Source organism: Hypanus sabinus, chromosome 20 (genome assembly GCF_030144855.1).
Source record: "Hypanus sabinus isolate sHypSab1 chromosome 20, sHypSab1.hap1, whole genome shotgun sequence".
NCBI classification, from domain to species: domain Eukaryota; kingdom Metazoa; phylum Chordata; class Chondrichthyes; order Myliobatiformes; family Dasyatidae; genus Hypanus; species Hypanus sabinus.
The window spans coordinates 62,995,502-63,015,627 of record NC_082725.1 but is presented as its reverse complement, the minus strand read 5'-3'; the positions used below and the strand labels follow the sequence as shown (position 1 = coordinate 63,015,627).

At 39.2% G+C, this 20,126-nt stretch overlaps 1 protein-coding gene across 6 annotated transcripts in view; it reads right to left on the bottom strand.

Annotated features, from left to right (window-relative positions):
• Positions 1 to 20,126, bottom strand: part of ripk1l (receptor (TNFRSF)-interacting serine-threonine kinase 1, like) — a 95,335-nt gene that overhangs the window by 28,375 nt on the left and 46,834 nt on the right. For all 6 annotated transcript variants that reach the window (XM_059945637.1, XM_059945641.1, XM_059945638.1 and 3 more), the window contains 3 exons: positions 9,458 to 9,534; positions 7,526 to 7,628; positions 2,770 to 3,354 (listed from right to left, as the gene is read on the bottom strand). In XM_059945637.1, the coding sequence (XP_059801620.1) occupies positions 2,770 to 3,354; positions 7,526 to 7,628; positions 9,458 to 9,534 (765 nt within the window). The remainder of the gene's footprint in view (positions 1 to 2,769; positions 3,355 to 7,525; positions 7,629 to 9,457; positions 9,535 to 20,126) is intronic.

Genomic DNA, 20,126 nt, shown 5'->3' with positions numbered 1-20,126 from the left:
GGTAAGACTCTTGGCAGCGTGGAGGATCAGAGGGATCTTGGGGGTCTGAGTCCACAGGACACTCAAAAGCTGCTGTGCAGGTTGACTCTGTGGTTAAGAAAGCATACGGTGCATTGGCCTTCATCAATCGTGGAATTGAGTTTAGGAGCCAAGAGGTAATGTTGCAACTATATAGGACCCTGGTCAGACCCCACTTGGAGTTCTGTGCTCAGTTCTGGTTGCCTCATTACAGGAAGGATGTGGAAACCATAGAAAGGGTACAGAGGAGATTTACAAGGATGTTGCCTGGATTGGGGAGCATGCCTTATGAAAACAGGTTGAGTGAACTCAGCCTTTCCTCCTTGGAGCGATGGAGGATGAGAGGCGACCTGATAAGAGGTGTATAAGATGATGAGAGGCATTGAACCTGTGGACAGAGGCTTTTTCCCAGGGCTGGAATGGCTAGCATGAGAGGACACAGTTTTAAGGTGCTTGGAAGCAGGTACAGAGGAGATGTCAGGGTAAGTTTTTTTTTAATTTTTTATTTTTATTTTTTTTACACAGAGAGTGGTGAGTGAGTGGAGTAGGCTGCTGGGATGGTGGCGGAGGTGGATACGATAGGGTCTTTTAAGAGACTCCTGGACAGGTACATGGAGCTCAGAAAAATGGAGGGCGATGGTTAACCCGAGGTAATTTCTAAGGTAAGGACATGTTTGGCACAGCTTTGTGGGCCGAAGGGCCTGAATTGTGCTGTAGGTTTTCTATGTTGTCTTGCACTTGCACTGTACAGCTGTCACAAAACATTTCACAACGATGTCAGTGATAATAAAGCTGATGCTGGTTCTATTGGGGTTTGATCTATTGAAACCAAAAGCTGTCTGTCTGTCTAGCTGGCACCAACTATTTACAATAGCAAAATAAAACAGATGGGCTAGAGAACAAAGGGTTGAGTGAGAATGAGGAACTGAAGGAAATATTTGTGAAAAAGTAATGCTAGAAAGACAAAAGGACAGTCTAAATTTATGGTGAGATGGGGAGAAAATAGGATGAAATACTTACTCACAAAGTAAGTCATAAAGCTCAGAAACAGGCTGTTTGGCCTACCACATTCAAGCTAACCCTTTGCCTATGTATATATCATATTTGCCCCAACTGGGACTGTGTCCTTCAATGCCTTGCCTTTTCAGAGCATGTCTAAGTGCCTCTTAAACATAGTGATTGTATATGATTCTATCAACCACTCCCTGTGTAGAAAACTTATTTCTCAGATGTCTTTAAAACTCCTTTATCTCTCTTTAAATCTATGCCCTCATGTTTTATCTATACCCCATCTTTGCCTCTCATGATCCTATATACTTCTGTCAGGTGACTCCTTTACTCAGGAAACACAGCCTAACAAATCTAACTGAATTGCTCTAATCTAGACAACATCCCAGCAAATCTCAGCGTACTTTCTCTACACACATCAGCAATTAAGGGATTCCTCCCAAGATCCAAATAAAAGGATGGCTTCTGGCTGACAGAACTATCAGATCTTGCACAAACAGCTGTGTTACAGATTTATAAGACCATCTAGTAAAACTATTGTAAGAGATTTGGAGACACAGTTAGCTGTTTTCAGGGAAGAAAAGAGGGTTTGCCTTCACTCCACAGAACCTATGCCACAGCTATACTTTGTTGTGCTTTCTACAACGCTGCCCGTACACTGAAATTCCCAAGGACACAATCCACTTTCTAAGAATCACATCGTGGAAACTGGTCCATGGCAACTACAGTGTGTATCAAACTTGTCCTATTTGCCTGCATTTAGCCCATTTCTCTCTAAAGTCCTCCTATCCATGTACTTATCTTTTAACCTGTCTTTTTAAAATTGTTATTGTACCTGTCCCAACTACTTCCTCTGGCAGCTCATTCCGTATATACATTACCCACTGCATGAAGAAGCTGCCCTTAATTCCCATTTAAATCTTTCACCTCTTACATTAATTCCCATGCCCCCTAATTTTTAATTCTTCTTCCTTGTGAAAATAAACTCTGTGCCTTCACCCCATCTATAATCCCATAATTATATACACCTCTATAAGGTCAACCCTCAATCTCCTGCATTATTAGGAATAATGTCTTAGCCTGTCCAACCCTCTGCCTATAGGTCAGGCCCAAGACCTGCCAGCATCTTTGCACATCTTCTCTGCATCCTTTCCAGTTTAATTATGTCTTTCCTACAAAAAGGCAACCAAAATTATACAAAATACTCTTAAGTGCAGTCTCACCAGTGTTTTGTACAATGGCAGCATAACATCTTAACTCCGAATCTCAGTGCCCTGACTGATGAAGGCCACTTTCTTTGCTGCCTTGACTGTCTCTGTTGCCACTTTCAGTGTGGCAGAGCACAGAGTGGAACAGTAACTTCACCATTCAAGGCACTCCACAATAATGGTTACAAGGAGCTTCAAATAACCTATCAATGAAACTCTTCACCACAAAGTGCTACAGGAACTCAGGAGAGCAGACAGCATCTATTGAGGGAAGTAAAACAGTCAACATTTTGTGCCAAGACCCTTCCTCGGTCCTGTTGAATATCAGAGCAGGCACAATTTGTGAAGAGAAGAATTCTACAAGTACATAGCACTGATCTGAATATACTGTGCAGGGCCCTTGAAGAAGAACAATTAATCGTGTATCTTTGCAGATAATATTAATGCGGTGTTAAATAATTGAAAATGTAAATGTAGAATATAAAAATAGAAGGTATGACATCACAAATGACTTTAAATCAATGATACATGTTACCTTCCTGCAGATACTGATTCCACATTTTTTGCTCAGCTGGTGAACCAGTTTCAGTAACAGGAACAGGACCGGATGTTCTCTGGGTTGATGCTCTATAGTCAGAGAATCCTGGGGAACTTATTTTGCTTGAGCCATGGAAGTTTGTTTCCTCCTTGACTGGATTGATTACAGTTGCAAGGGAGTTTTTCACATTCTGTTGAACCTGATAAGCGTTTGAATCCTGAGAGCAATACAGATCCTCAGATGGTCCAAGCTCAGCCATGCCTGTGGCACGAGGCAGAATTACAGAAGGGTAGGAACTTCCAAAAACAGGTTCATTAGAAACTCTTTTGTTTCTTTCCTTCCTTATCTCTTCAAATTTATTTGAGGACATTGAAGCATCCAGGCGGCTACCAGTCAGGTGATAACTCATTTCCTCAGCTAGTTTTCTCCTCACTTGTGTGTCATCATCTCTCTCATTGTCCCAGGCACTGCTGTCAAGGTCATATTCCACTGGTTCACTTAGCTTACAGGATGAAAATGAAGCCTCTAGGCTGTTACCAGTAGCAGTAATTCCCTGTGAGCTATGCAAAGAATTCGGATCATCTGCAAAATTGAAAACAATATTACTAGAGATCCACCTTTTTCGCCCTTTATAAAAGGAAAATGTTACATTGAACTAATATTTCCCAAAATGCATTTTATGCTGCAAGGTTGTAGATATTACAATGTCTCAGGACCATTCACTCCTGCACTCCATCATTGGACAAGACGACATAGGAGCAGATTTAGACCATCAAGTATGTTCCACCATTCCATCATGGCTGATATGTTATTCCTCTCAACTCCAATGTCCTGCCTTCTCCCTGTAACTGTTCACACCATTACTAATCAAGAACCTATCAATGTCAATGACTAGGCCCCCACAAACACCTATGTCAATGAATTCCATAGATTTGCTACCCTCAGGCTAAAGAAGCTACTTCTCACATCTATTATAAAGACACATTCTTGTCCACCACAATAGGAAATCTCCTCTCCATACCCACTCTGTCTAGACTTTTCAACATTCTGATAGGTTTCAGTGATATCCCTCCTCATTCTTCTAAACTCCAGCGAATACAAGCCCAGAGCCATGAAACACTCCTCATACGTCAACCCTTTCATTCGCAGAATTCTTGTTATGGACCTCCTCTGGACCCTTTACGATGCCGGCTCTTCTTTTCCTAGATAAGAAGCCCAAAAGTGCTGCCTGACCAATGCTTTATAAGGACTCAGGTGGCATCTATCACAATCTGGGACATGCCCTCTTCTCATTACTACCATCAGGGGAGGGGAGTACAGGTGCCTGAAGATCCACACTCAACAATTCAGAAATAGTTTCTTCTGCTCCACCACCAGATTTCTGAGCGGTTAACAAACCCATGAACACACATTATTATTCTTTTCTTTTGTGCACCGTTCATTTATTTTTGTAACTTTATGTAATTTTAGGTCTTTACACTGTTCTGCTGCTACAAAACAACATACTTCATGTCATATAAATCAATGATAATAAATCTAATACGAATAGGAAACCTATCCCTAATATAACATTAATTATAAACAAGGAAGTCTGCAGATGCTGGAAATCTGAAGCATCACACACAAGATGCTGGAGAAACTAAATGGGTCATGCAGCATCTATGGAAATGAATAAACAATCGACGTTTTGGGCCAAGACCCTTCATCCAGACTGGAAAGGAAAAGGGAAGATACCAGAATAAAAAGGTGGGGTGAGGGGAAGGAGGATAGCTAGAAGACAATAGATGGAAGTCAGGTGGTGGGAAAGGTAAAGGGCTAGAGAGGAAGGAATCTGACAGGAGAGAGGAGTGGACTATAGGAGAAAGGGAAGGAGTAGGGGATCCAGGGGACGTAATAGGCAGGTGAAGAAAGGTAAAAGGTCAGAGTGAGGACTAGAGGAAAGAATTTTTTTAAAACCAGAATGATAAACTGATATTCATGCCATCGGGTTGGAGGCTACCTGGATGGAATATAATGTGTTGCTTCTCCACCCCGAGGGTGGCATCATCTTAGCACAATGGTCCGATATGTCAGAACAAGATTGGGGATCAGAATGAAAATGTTTGGCCACCGGGAATTTCTGCTTCTGGCCAATGGAGTGGAGGTGCTTAGCAAAACATCCCCCAATTTACAGCTGTTCTCACCAAAGCAGATGAGTCTGCATCAGGAGTACTGTAGACAACCACAGCAGATTCGCAGGTGAAGTGTTGCCTAACCTGGAAGGATTGTAGAGGTGAGGGAATGGGCAGGTGTGGCAATTTGGCCACTTACAGCTGGGAGAGACGAATGGACAAGGGAACTGCAGGGTGGAAGCAGAAGGGTAGGGGGGGAGATAGTGGTATGTTTAGTGGTAGGATCCCTTTAAAGACGTAAGATGTGGAAAATGATGTGTTGGATGCAGAGGCTCAAGGAGTGGTAGGTAAGGACAAGAGGAACTCTATCCCTGTTAAAGCAGCAGGAAGATTGGGTGAGTGTAGATGTTCAGGAAATGGGGGAGATATGGGTGAGGACAGCATCAATGTTGGAGGAAGGGAAAAAGCTGTTCTTTGAATGAGAACATGTCTGATGTCCTGGAAATGAAAGCTCATCCTGGGAACAGGTGTGGTGGGGATGAAGGCACTGAGAAAAGGGGATGGCATTTTCACAGGAAACAAGATAGGAAGATGTATAGTCAAAATGGGCATGGGAATCAGGTTTATAAAATATGTCTGTTGACAGTTTGTCTCCAGAGATGGAGACAAAAAGATTGATAAAGGGGGCATCAGAGATGGACCAAGAGAATTTCAGGGCAGGGTGGAAGTTCCAGGCAAAGATAATGAAATTGACAAGCTCAGCATGGGAGCATGAACAACATTAATGCAGTTGTCAATGTAGCGCAGGAAGAGTTGCGGACTATTACTGGGAAAGGCTTTGAACGTGGACTGTTCTACATAGCCAAGAGACAAGCATAGCTGGGGCCCATGGTTGCCTCTTGAGTGTGGAGAAAGTGGGAGAAGCTGAAGGAAAAATTATTGAGAGTGAGGACCAGTTCTGCCAGACAGAGGAGGGTGATGATGGAGGGGAATTGGTTGTTTTTTTTGTCAAGACAGTGGAGAGCTTTAAGGCCTTCTTGATGGGGGGGATAGAAGTGTATAGGGACTGGACATCCATAGGGAAAATGAGGCTTTCAAGGCTAGGGAATTGAAAGTTAGTAAGCAACTTGAGAACATTAGAAGTGTCATAGATGTAGGTGGGAAGGGACTGAACTAAGAGGGATAGAATGGAATTGAGGTATAAGGACATGAGTTAAGTGGGGCAGGAACAGGCTGAGACAATAGGCCAACCCGGACAGTCGGATTTGTGGATCTTGGGTAGGAAGTAGAAGCAAGCAGTGAAGGATAAGGGAACGATGAGCTTGGTGGCAGTGGATGGGAGTTCTCCAGGGTTGATGAAGTCAGTGATGGTGCCAGAGATAGTTTCTGATGGTCTCGAGTGGGGTCCTCTTCCAGGGATAGGTAGGAGGTGTCTGGCCTCAGAAAGGTAAAGGTTAGTCTGCCACACTACAACAGCACCGACTTTGTCTGCGGGTTTGATGGGAAGATTGGGATTGGTGTAGAGAGAGTGGAGGACACTGCATTCAGAAGGAGTGAAGTTCAAGGAGGAGAGAAGAGTGCTGAAGTTGAGCCGGTTGGTGTATCATTGGCAATTCAAAATGAAAAGATCCAGAGCAGGGTGTCCAAGAAGAGGAGGAGGGTTGAGGATGGGGGGAGTCATCTGTGCGAGGTGTGGAATCCTAGCCAGAGAAGTGGTCTTGAAGACAGAGATAATGGAAGAAGAGCTACTGGAAGACTAATCAATTCCACTGGTAAGATACATCCATTTTTATTGAAGCATGTCTAATTTTCCTTTCCTACATTACAGAAAAGATCTGCACAATGACTTTAACAGAATATTGACTGTATCCAATAAAGCTGAACAAATCTTTGCTCACACTGTCCTATAAACTCCATGCACCCAGGTAAAGGATTTATTTAAGCACTGGGAAAATGACCAAAGGTTCTATACAACACGTCTACTAAATCCATAAGGAGCATGTTGAGCTCCATCAAGTCTATTGATTACAACCATCACGACCTCAGTGCTGCTAAAAACATAACTACTTGTTGATCCCACCACACAGCCTTTATTCAGTGTTCTTTGAAAAGGCATATGGATTGCAGACAAGGACAAGATGAGAAACTAAAATAGAAAATACTGGGAGAACACAGTAAGCCTGTCTGACAGAGACCTGACATAGCCACAAATGAGAAATGCAGATTCTGGTTAGAGTAGGAGAATTACAATGGCAAGTTACTATAAGGATCACCTTCCTGAAGATGGAAAAGTCTGGGCTAAACAGGAAGAAAGCATTCATTATCAACTCTGAGGGGCTCCCTAAGAATTGCAATGGCAAGCAGGATCTCAAACACAGGTGAAGCAATTTCCAACAAGAAAGCAACCAATTCAGGAGAGGAAGGGACAAAAGAATTGGAGGTCAGGAGGAATAAATAAAATTAAGGACAGTTACATTGAATTTGAGAGAGCCGTAAAAGCTCATTGGTTTTAACATTTCCAGAACCAAGGGATCAAATATCAATCTTTAATTCAGAGTTAAAATTCCACAAAGGCATATCAATGCATAATATTAAATTTGTTCCCAATTTGTTAAGATTATTATGCTATTTTATAAAGGTACCTTTTGGAGGTGTGTCTGGCATAAGACCGACACAATCGGCTTGCAAAGATTTCATCCTTTTGACCAGTTCTCTAGGGGCAGTTGGCCTCGTCTGGGACAGTTCCTGAAGGGGTTGAAACAACAGGTCCATGAAAAGCATTACTGTACAAGGAAGGCCAAGGGCACAGAAGCATGTAACAGCTGATTTAAGACTATGATTCTAGACTTTATTTGAAGAAGACTGACAAGTCCCAGACTCTGGCAACTCCAGAGACTAACCATCACAGAAGCAGCAACCCCTATGACTGGGATGAGGTGACAGAAAAACTCCTTGAGATCATGGCCAGTTCACAAGTGTACAAATATTAAAAGTTAGTGTCTATAACAAGGAAACAAGCAAAATAAGTGTAGTTACCTATTACAGAGAAAATTCCTATTGTGTGTTTCAAAGTGTTGTGACAGCTTTGAAGCAAGTTTATTACTTTGACAGCCCTTTATTACAGAAATCGATTATTAAGAATGTCTGTATACTTCCCATTACGTAAAACCTTTAATCTAATTGGTTCTGTTGTAAATCTGTTGGTATCATGACTTGCACTTCTTCATAGAGCAAAAATAAGATGGAGATGAAGTCAGTGGGCAGCTGTATTCTGGGGAAAGTGTATTCTCTACTGACTATATGGAGAGAGCTGCCAAGTGGAGATAGAGGAGACCGAGAGCAGAATAAAATCACAAAGGGTATATATAGGGAGAACCCACATAGTTTCTTTTGGAGAGAAGGGGAACTACTAACTAGAGGGCATAGGCTTAATGTCAGAGGTGAAGGATTTATAATGAGCTAAAGACAACTTCGTCATGCAGTGGATGATGCAGGAATGGAATGAGCTGCCAGAGGAAGTAGTTGAAGCAGCATTTAAAGAAAAACACTTGAAAAGCTACATGGATGAGAAAGATTTGGAGAGATATCAACCAATTACAATGGGACCAGCTTAGATTTGGTCACCAAGGACAAGTTGGGCCAGAGGGCTTGCTTCCACACCATATTACTTGATGGAGTTTAAGGTTTTTTTGAGATTGAAGGATATCGTACAGTGCTGTTTTGTGCAATTTTACAGGATCTGTTACATGCTGCAGACAATGTCTGCTGTACCTCTAGATGGCAGTGGGTTGTAATTACTGAAATGCCTTACATAGTTATGGATCTCTACCTTATTACAATCTATATTAACAGATCAGAAGTTTTTACCAAGTGCAATGTATTCAAGTGGTTCCTAATACAAAGATAGTTGTGAAAGTAAGCTAGTAGGAAACCACAGAATTATGTGATGGAACGTTATCTTATCACTTTGAGAAATATAAAAAAAAGCGGAACAGTATTTTGTTAGTTTGAGGCAATGAGATGTCGATGTTCAGAGAGATCTAGCACAAGAATCACAGTGGAAGTAGCTGTATTTAATTAAGGAGCCATATGGAACAAGGGCCTTTATTGTAAGAGGAATGGACAAAATGAATAATGGGTAAGGAAGACTTCTGCAATCATACAACACTTGCTACAAAAATGTGCTCTCCTTATTTCCAAAAAAATACCCAGGTCTTTAGGAAGATGGAGCCATCTTAAGACTTAGCAATCTGTCCAGAAATATTACACGTTTGCAAATGCAGATGTCCATGTCTGCTGTGAACAAAGTGTATACTGCTGGCCAAGACAGGCAATTAACAAAATAATGCTGTGAAGGCTTGAACAGAAGAACTGGAAAAATAGTGAAAGTGTAGATTGGTACCAGTCTCACTGCAAGAACATGAACCAGAATACAAACAAAGGGTCTGCAAGGCTGATGAACAGAAAGATGTCCACTTAAAATGGAAAAAAACTCTTCAGAATTATATAAAGGACATTCATTTATCAAATTGTTGCAGTAAATGTAAGACTTTACTTTTTGGAGCAAAACTTACTCTCAACTTTTCCACATCTTCATCAATATCTTTCTGCAGATTTTCTTCATAAAATGGTTTAAATTCCTGATTGCATTCTGAAAACAGAGAGGGCTAATTAATTCTGAACTTCCTTTACAGAGAGTCTTTCACAGCTACCCTTTGAATAGACAAATACTTTTAAAGCTATAAAGATACGAGAGAGCAAGTAAGGGGAAGGAAAAGAAATCAGTATTCAACTGCTCCTTCTTGCTGGAATAGATAATAATGGACAGGTCACTGAGCCTAAGCACAATTCCCTCTGGCTAGCTACTCCACTGGTGACATTCAAGTCTCCAATTTCTGCAGGATATTCCAACATCTAACTTTACACTCCAGCATCAAGTGTCCCTTAGACACTAGACACTTCAGTTGCAGCAATCGGGTTTTTGACCTGACACATCAACAGTTCCTTTCCTCTCACAGATGCTACCTGACCCACTGAGTTCCTCTAGTAGATTCATTATTGCAGATTCCAGCTGCAGTGTCCTGTGCTTCCAATATGCTGGAGGAACTCAGAAGTAATTCAGAGAAAAAAGGAATTGCTGACACCCTGCATCAGAACTGAGAGTGGAGAGGGGAGGGAAGTGGTATATCCTGAACTGAGGAGGTAGGATGCAGTTTACTAATTCCATGACTAGTATTAGTCCATTCATCTTGATGAAATAATTCTGTCGGTTTTTTTTTTGTTAATCTCTTTGTTTTAATTAATTTCAAGGAATTTAATGTATTTTAATTAGATTTACTTAATCTATTTGAATGATTTTTAATAGCTCTGATTATCAGAGAAATTTTAAAACAGCAACAGGCTATCAGGCATCTGGAGAAGATCCTCAGGATATGCAGCCCAGACCTCAGCTATTGCTCACTGTCCATTCTGCTTCTCGCATTGGCCCGAGCCTTCAGTTGATTAATCCTGACAGGCTGTATCACCACCTGGTACAGGAACTGCACCAACTTTGATCGCTGGGCACTGCAGAGTGATACAGACAGCCTAGCACATTGGTGGATGTGAACTTCCCTCCACTGAGGACATTTACAGCAGCAGATGCATAAAGGAGGCCTGGAAGATCATTGGGGACACCAGTCACCCCAATCATAAACTGTTTTACACATTAGCCTTCATCAGTCAGGGCACTGAGTATGTTGCTGCTGGAATGGAATGCTGCAGTTGTACAAGAGGCTGGTAGGGCTACACTTGGAGTATTGTATACAGTTTGTTTACTCTTTATTGGAAAGGCCTCTTTAGGGTGGAAAGAGTGCAAAGATTTAGGAGAATTTTGCCAGAACTTGTGGTCCTGAGTTACAGTTAGAGGTTAGGCAGGAATGTAGGAAACTGAGGGATGACCTCGTAGAGGTATATAAAATCATGAGGGGCATAATTACATAAGAACACATAGTCCTTCCTCCCCCATGCCCCAGAGAAGGGGCAATAGATTTAAGGTCAGATGGGAAAGATTTAAAGGGGCACACTTTTCACAAAGAGAGTGATGGGAAGATGATATGGAACAAGGTGGCAGAAGTTGCAGAAGATATGGAAGTGGCAGAAGTTGGTATAATAACATGCAAGATATTTTGCCAAGTACATCACTAGGAAGGATTTAGAGCAAGGGTTCCAAACCTGAGGTGCATAGACCCCTTGCTTAATGATATTGGTCTATGGCATAAAAAAGTTTGGGAAGCTCTGGTTCAGAGCAATATGGGACAAATTTGGCATGGAGCTAGCTTGGTTTGCATGACAGAAATGTATCACCTTGGTTGGCATGAGCGAGTTGGGCTGAAGGGCCTGTTTTCAGGCTGCATTTATCTATGACTCCATCTAAAACCTTTGGATATAATGGAGTCACTTCTGCTAACTTCAATGACAAGCATTATTGTGTTGAGTGTGTATAGGATGTACAGGAATAGACAACAGACAATAGGTACAGAAGTAGGCCATTTGGCCCTTTGAGCCAGCTCCACCATTCACTGTGATCATAGCTGATCATCCACAATCAGTACCCTGTTCCTGCCTTCTCCCCAAATCCCTTGACTCCGCTATCTTTAAGAACTCTACCTAACTCTTTCTTGAAAGCATCCAGATAATTGGCCTCCACTGCCTTCAGAGGCAGAGCATTCCACAGATCCACAACTGTCTGGGTGAAAAAGTTTTTCCTCAACTCCATTCTAAATGGCCTACCCTGTATTCTTAAACTGTGGCCTCTGGTTTAGGACTCCCCCAACATCGGGAACATGTTTCCTGCCTCTAGCATGTCCAATCCCTTAATAATCTTATGTTTCAATCAGATCCCCTCTCATCCTTCTAAATTCCAGTGTATACAAGCCCAGTCGTTCCAATCTTTCAACATGTGACAGTCTCGCCATCCTGGGAATTAACCTCATGAACCTACATTGCACTCCCTCAATAGTAAGAACGTCCTTCTTCAACATACACAAAATGCTGGTGGAACACAGCAGGCCAGGCAGCATCTATAGGAAGAAGCATTGTCAATGTTTCGGGCTGAGACCCTTCGTCAGGACTAACTGAAAGAAAAGATAGTAAGAGATTTGAAAGTAGGAGGGGGAGGGGGAAATGATAGGAGAAGACAGGAGGGGGTGGGGTGATGCTGAGAGCTGGAAAGGTGATTGGTAAAAGGGATAGAGAGCTGGAGAAGGGAAAGCATCATGGGATGGGAGGCCTAGGGAGAAAGGAAGGGGGAGGGGAGCACCAGAGGGAGATGGAGAACAGGCAGAGTGATAGGAAGAGAGAGAACAAAAAGGGGAGGGGGGAAAATAAATAAATAAGGGATGGGGTAAGAAGGGGAGAAGGGGCATTAACGGAAGTTAGAGAAGTCAATGTTCATGCCATCAGGCTGGAGGCTACCCAGCTGGTATATAAGCTGAGTGTGGCTTCATCTTGACAGTAGAGGAGGCCATGGATAGATGCTGCCTGGCCTGCTGTATTCCACCAGCATTTTGTGTGTGTTGCTTGAATTTCCAGTGTCTGCAGATTTCCTCGTATGTCCTTCCTGAAATTTGAAGACCAAAACTGAACACAATACTCCAGGTGTGGTCTCACCAAAGCCCTGTACAACTACAGAAGGACCTCTTTGCTCCTATACTCAACTCCCCTTGTTATGAAGGCCAACGTGCCATTAGCTTTCTTCACTGCCTGCTGTACCTGCATGCTTACTTTTAATGACTGATGAACAAGGCCACTTAGATCTTGTTGTACTTCCCCTTCTCCTAACTTGACACCATTCAGATAGTAATCTGCCTTCCTGTCCTTGCCACCAAAGTGGATAACCTCACATTAAACTGCATCTGTCATGCATCTGCCCACTCACCCAACCTGTCCAAGTCACCCTGCATTCTCCTAACATCCTCCTCATATTTCACACTGTCACCCAGCTTTGTGTCATCTGCAAATTTGCTAATGTTACTTCTAATCCCTTCATCTAAATCATTAATGCATATTGTAAATAGCTGCACCAAGCCTTGCGGTATCCAATAGTCACTGCCTGCCATTCTGAAAAGGACCCGTTAATCCCTACTCTTTGTTTCCTTTCTTTTTCAATCTTTTTATAAAGTGTTAAACACGTATACAGAGCAGTCATAATAGTACAAAGAGAGTGGGATTACAGTATTGGTAATTAACACATGTAGATATAAGTTATAAGTAACACTAATATAGTTGACCTCCCAAATTCTTAATATAAACACGATATAAAGAAATGAAAAGATGACAAAAAAAAACTCAAATTGAAAAATCAAAAACAAGGTAAAGTAAACAAAACTAAACTAAGCTGGGCTGATTTTATTAAATTGGATAGAATCATTAAGTTGTCAACTCTGCTCCTCTACCTATATTTAAGGTTAATACAATGGAATCAGAAAAAGTCAAATTACATTCTATGAAAATATTGAATAAATGGCCTCCAAGTTTCTTCAAATTTAACCGTGGGATCAAAAGTACCACTTCTAATTTTTTCTAAGTTTAAACAAGATATGGTTTGGGAAAACCACTGAGATATAGTTGGAGGATTAATCACTTTCCAATTCAATAAAATGCATCTTCTAGCCATTAAAGTAGCAAATGTAATCATCCAACGAGCTGAAGAGGGTAAATCCATCACTGGTAAACCAAAAATTGCGGTAATAAGATGAGGTTGTGAATCATTACGCAAAACTGCAGAAATAGTATCAAAAATATCTTTCCAATATTTTTCCAAAAGAAGGCAAGACCAAAACATGAGTCCAAGAAGCTACCTCAGAATGACGTCTATCACTGATCGGACTTATATGAAAATAAAAATGGGTCTCCGGGTGGCGCTCATGGAGTGAAGTCTTAACCTGGCTTTGCTCCATTCCCTTTACTTTTATTACCTGTAGCTCTTCTCATTTATTCTCTTTTATACCTACACCAAGGTTTATGATATAATTTTGGACTTTGACTTTAATTCGTTAGAAATGCATACCAGATCACGAGAAACAAAGAACGGAAAAGACTCTGATCCTAACGGAAAAAGAGACGCTGACCCTAAATCTAAGCCAGCTCTGTTAACTTTTGAAGCGATTGTGGTGACCCATTTCCTGGCACATCCGAACCGGCTCACAATTAGCCAGCTTTCCGGCTAAGGGAGATAGCCTACGGGGGTTTGCGAGCACAGAGCTTTGGAGCCTCTGCGCCACGGGGGGGGGGGGGGGGGGGGCAGGTTGAGGGAGGCTTAAAAGTGAGGCTGAGGATTTCGAATAAAGTTTTTTCTTCGACTGCAGTTACCGACTCCGTGTCGTAATTTTAGCGCTGCATGTAGCACACCGCTACACGATGTGGAAACTTATTGATGAAAAACTCAATCAAGAATTTGCCGTGTTTGAAGGAGTTTTAAAGACAGTGGAGGATAATTTTAGATCGCTTAAACTTGAAGTTGAACAGCAGCAAGCAACAATCTCAGAACTTGATGAAAGTGCTCGGCAAAGAGATTGAAAGATTGCAACTTTGGAACAAAATTTAGCTTTGATGTCTCAACAGCTGAATCGTTATAAATTTAAAGTTACCAACCTGGAAAACCGTTCTCAAAGACAGAATCTACAGATAATCGGTCTTCCGGAAGATGTTGAGGAGGGTGATCCTATCAAGTACTTCTCTCAATTCCTATTCAAGGTGTTTGGCAAGGAAGTATTGGATGAACCCCCATTGATTAACCGTGCTCATCACTCGTTATGTCGAAATCGGATCATCTACAGCCAGTAATTCTGCGTCTCCATTATGTTCATATCAAGAAACGTTTGATTCGTTTCGCTCAATGGAAAGGCAAGTTTAAATTTTAAGGTCTTCAATTTTGATTCGTTGAAGATTATAGTCCCGAGGTTTTGAAGGAACGAATGGCATTTAAACCTCTGATGTCGGAACTTTTTCGAATGGGTCTCAAACCAGCGCTGCTCTTCCCCCTAAATTAAGGCTTGTCCTCTCTGATAACTCCAGTTGTCTTTTTAAGACATTAAGAGAAGCTCAAAAATGTCTTGATCAGCAAACTTCCTCTGCTAAGGCCTAATTTGGGTTCTGTTTTTTTTTCTGGTTTTTACTTAAATTGTTAAGCAATCAGGTCAGTTAGAATGAGAGGGTTCCCTTTCTTGGATTGTACTGTGTGTTGTTAGCACTTAGAGATTAACCTTCCTGTCCCCTTTTGGGAGTTTGTTTTTTTTAATCTTTTGAACTCTTTAGTAGAGGTTTTGGCGTTTGATTTTTTTCTGAACAGAGATACATTCGTTTTTTTACATTTCAAGATGTCGTTCTGCTCTTTTCATAAGACCTTATTTTTTGTTGTGTCATTCTCAATTGTTTACACGTGGGCTCTCTTTTTTGGTTTGTAATGTTGATATCTTTACTATTTTTAGTTTAATCTCTGTTTCTTTTTGGGATCCTGTTTTCTTAAAATAATTTTTGAAATTATTTACTAAAGATTTTGGTGTTCGATTTCTTTCTTTTGAACAGAGTTACACTTGTCTTCGTTACTTTTATACACTTTAAGATGTCATCCTGTTTTCTTCTTTCCATAAGACCATTTTCTTGCTGCGTCACTTTCAACTGTTTATGCGTGAAAACGATTAACAACACAAATTGCTGTTTGTTTTTAATGAAATATTAGGACCTTAGTACTCTGCTCTATGATTTAATCCTTTTTTAAAATCGCTTTGTTTTTCTTTGCTATTTTTTGATAATTTTTGTCGTATATTTCTCGGATTATGGGTTGCTTTTTTAAAAAAAAATCAACTTTTATCTTTTGGGCTGCCATCAGGAGAGATGGGGTTAGATTTAGCTTTAGTTAAAAGCCCAATCTTTGGCTTTTTTCTGGGTGTTTTGGGGAGGGGAAGGGAATCACTTTCTTTTTAGATTAGAATTTTCTAACTGGGCCAATTCGAAACTACTAAAATGTCCAATTTGTCATAACTTCTGGTTCCTCTTTGAATCTTTTTCCTTCTTCCAAGTTCATGAGTGTGTGTTATTAACCCTTTACATAGCATATTACTGGTTTTACTATGATGGATAAAGTTATCAATTTTGTCTCGTGGAATACAAATGGTTTAAATCATCTGACTGAACGAAAATTGTTTTTTAAGGTATTCCACAGACTGAATGCTCATATAATTTTTATACAAGAAACTCATGAGGAAATAGGCTAATCAGCATTTTTTTAGGTTTTGGAGGGTCAGAAGTATCATTTGAATTCCCAAGTTAAAGTGAGAGGAGTCTCTATTTTTTATAGATTCTGCTATTTCATTTGGTCACTATGATACAATTTCGGATCCGAATGGTATTTTGTTAATTACTGGCCTACTCTGTAATAAAAAAGTGGTGATGGTCAATGTTTATGTTCCAAATATTGACTATCCTGAATTTTTCAAACATTTGTTCACATCCCTTCCCAATTTAAACGATTATATGTTGATAATGGGAGGAGATTTTAATTGCTGTTTAAACCCTTTAACGGATAGATCTAAGTCTAATCAGGCACTTCCGAATAAATCAGCTACCTTTATTAACTCCTTTATGCTTGATTGATGGAATTACAGGAATTTGGAGGTTTCTACATCCAAAGGAAAAAGAGTTTTCATTCTTTTCCTATGTTTACCATAGTTATTCTAGAATTGACCACTTTTTTATTGACTCTTGTTTAATTCCATCTGTTACTGACCCGTAACAATGATTTCATTGTCATCTCCGATCATGCGCCCCTGAAACTTTCCATCAAACCAATGGATACGCCTTCTAGTTTTGGACAATGGCGACTCAATTCTGTATTACTACAAGACTCAGACTTCGTGAATTTCATTAAGAAACAGATTGATTTTTTTCTTTTCAACAAACTCTACAGATTAAATCTTCAGCGGGGTTCTATGGGATACCTTTAAAGCATACATCTGTGGTCAGATTATCTCATATTCTGCTGGACTGAAAAAAACGAATTAATAAAGAGATTGGTATGTTGGTTGATAAGATTAAAGCAATTGACAAGATATACTCTATTGCTCCTAGTTGGGAGCTTTATAAAAAAAAAGGATCAAACTTCAAATGGAGCATAGTTTACTTTTAACATCATCGATTGAAAATCAGTTAATTAAGTCTAGGAGTCAATTTTATATACATGGCAATAAATCTGGTAAACTATTAGCTAGTCAATTGAAATCTGATTCAGTTAAACGTCAGATTATTAAAATTTGTAAACGAGATGGAACTATGACCATTGATCATGATGAGATAAACAAATCTTTTCAAGAATTTTATACCTCCTTATACCAATCAGAATCTCTTGATGATCCCACTATAATGCATGAATTTTTAAGGAAATTGAATGTTCCGAAATTATCACCTAATAAATGATTAGTATTAGATGCTCCTATTACAGAACAAGAAATACAAGATGTCATTTCTTCATTGAACTCAGGTAAAGCACCTGGCCCAGATGGTTGTACTGTTTCAAATCCTTTTCCACTATACTTTCTCCCTGGTTATGTAAAATCTTTGAGAATGCACCAAAATCTTTCTACAGTGCCTCTATTTCTTTAATTCTTAAAAAAGATAAAGATCCTACTGAATGTGCTTCGTATAGGCCTATATCCTAATTGAACGCAGACTCTTAAGATTTTTTCGAAAATAGTGGCTACTAGATTGGAAAATGTATTGCCTTGAATTATGTTGGTCGATCAGACTGGATTTATTAAAAACCGCTATTCATCCTTTAATATTAGGAGATTGATGAATATTGTTTATATGCCCTCATCTAAAATTCCAGAATGTGTCATCCCATTGGATGCTGAGAAAGCATTCGATAGAGTTAAATGGCCATACTTATTTACTACGCTTGAGAAATTTAATTTTAGTTCACAATTTATATCTTGGGTTAAATTGACATATTATGCCCCTGCGACTTCGGTACTTACCAATAATATAAGATCTCTTTTTTCTCAGTTATTTTGCGGCACTAGACAAGATTGCCCACTGTTATTTGATATTGCCCTGGAACCTTTCGTTATTGCTATTCGTGACTCATCTTCTATATTTGGCATCTCCCGTGGGAATGTGATATACAAGTTATCATTATACGCAGATGGTTTGTTATTATATATTTTGAACCCTGAGAAATCCATTCTGGCTGTTATATCCTTGCTCGCTCAGTTTAGTAACTTCTCTGGTTACAAACTGAATCTTAATAAGAGTGAACTTTTTCCCTTAAATATGTCAGTTCCAATCTATAGACATTTACCATTTAGATTAGTTACGGATTATTTTACTTATCTGGGCGTTAAGATTACTAAAAAAACATAAGGACTTATTTAATGTTAATTTTTTAACCCTTAATTGATCAGGTCAAACAATCATTTACTAAATGGTCCTTATTATCTATGTCATTGATTGGCCAAATTAATGCTATAAAATGATTATTTTACCTAAATTTTCATATCTTTTCCAAGCGATACCAATCTTTATTCCTAAATCCTTTTTTAATACTACTGACTCTAAAATTTTGTCTTACATATGGCAGAACAAAAATCCTAGGCCAAGTAAAAAATATTTGCTGAAATCCAAAATGAATGGTGGCTTGGCTTTGCCGAATTTAAGATTTTATTATTGGGCAATTAATATTAGATATTTAATATTTTGAACATATGAAGTGGATTTGAATGTTAGTCCTCATTGGGTTAATCTTGAACACAATTCGGCACAAGGATTTTCATTGGCTTCCATCTTAGGGACTTCGCTTCCCTTGGTTCTCTCTAAATTGAATAAACAAATGTTAATCCTATAATTAAACATACATTACGAATATGGTTTTAGTTTCATAAATTCTTTGGTTTGGATAAATTTATTTTATCAAGTCCTATTATATCGAATGTTTTCTTTCAACCCTCTGTCATGGATCAAGCCTTTATGGTTTGGAAAATGAAGGGTATAATATGTCTTCGTGATTTATTTTTGGATAACAGTTTCATGTCTTTTGAACAGTTGTCTAATAAAAATAATTTGCCCAAATCCCATTTCTTTAGATATTTACAGATTAGAGGTTTTTTAAATACGATGTTATCGACCTTTCCGATTTCATATTCAACTGATATCATGGAAAAATTTTTAGGCTTAAATCCTTAACAAAAGGGTTTAATAGCAATCATTTATGGTATGATTATGAACATACAGCCAGATATATCTGATAAAATTAAAAACGAATGGGAGAAGGAACTTCAACTTTCTGTACCTATAGAAAAATGGGAGAAAATTTTACAATTAGTTAATTTTTCTTCTATTTGTGCTAAACATAACGTTGATTCAATTTCAAGTGGTACATAGGGCATGTCCAGAGCATGTTAGCATGTTACATAGGGCATGTTAGCTCAATTTTATTCTCATATAAATCCGATCTGTGATAGATGTCATTCTGAGGTAGCCTCTTTGACTCACATGTTTTGGTCTTGCCCTCTCTTGGAAAAGTTTTAGAAAGATATTTTTGATATATTCTCTACAATTTTACATATGAATTTACAACCTCATCCAATTACCGCTATTTTTGGCTTACCAATGATTGATTTGCCCTCTCCAGCTCAGCAGATGATTGCATTTGCTACCTTAATGGCTAGAAGATCTATTCTATTGAATTGGAAAGTGATTAATCCTCCAACTACTTCTCAATGGTTCTCCCAAACCATATCTTGTTTAAATTTAGAAAAAATTAGAAGTGGTACATTTGACCCCTCGGTTAAATTTGAAGAAACTTAGAGGCCTTTTATTCAACACTTTCATAGAACGTAATCTGACCTTTTCCGATTCCATTATTTTATTTATCAATTTGAGTAGAGGAGCAGAGTTAATGACATTAAAGATTTTATTTGATATAATTGAATAGCCCAGCTTTGTTTAGTTCTGTTTTAGTTTGGTTTAGTTTAGTTTTTTTTCGATTTCAATTTGGGGTTTTTTTTCATCTTTTTATTTTTTCTCTATGTTGGGTATCAAGGGTTTGGGAGGTCCTTAATAATCTTTAATTATTAAGGATAAATATTGGTGCTATTTATAGCTTTTTTTTCATATATTACCAACAATGAAATCCCACTCCCTTTATACTACTATGATTATTATGCATTTACTTTTGAAAAACTTAATAAAAAGATTGAAAAAGAAAAG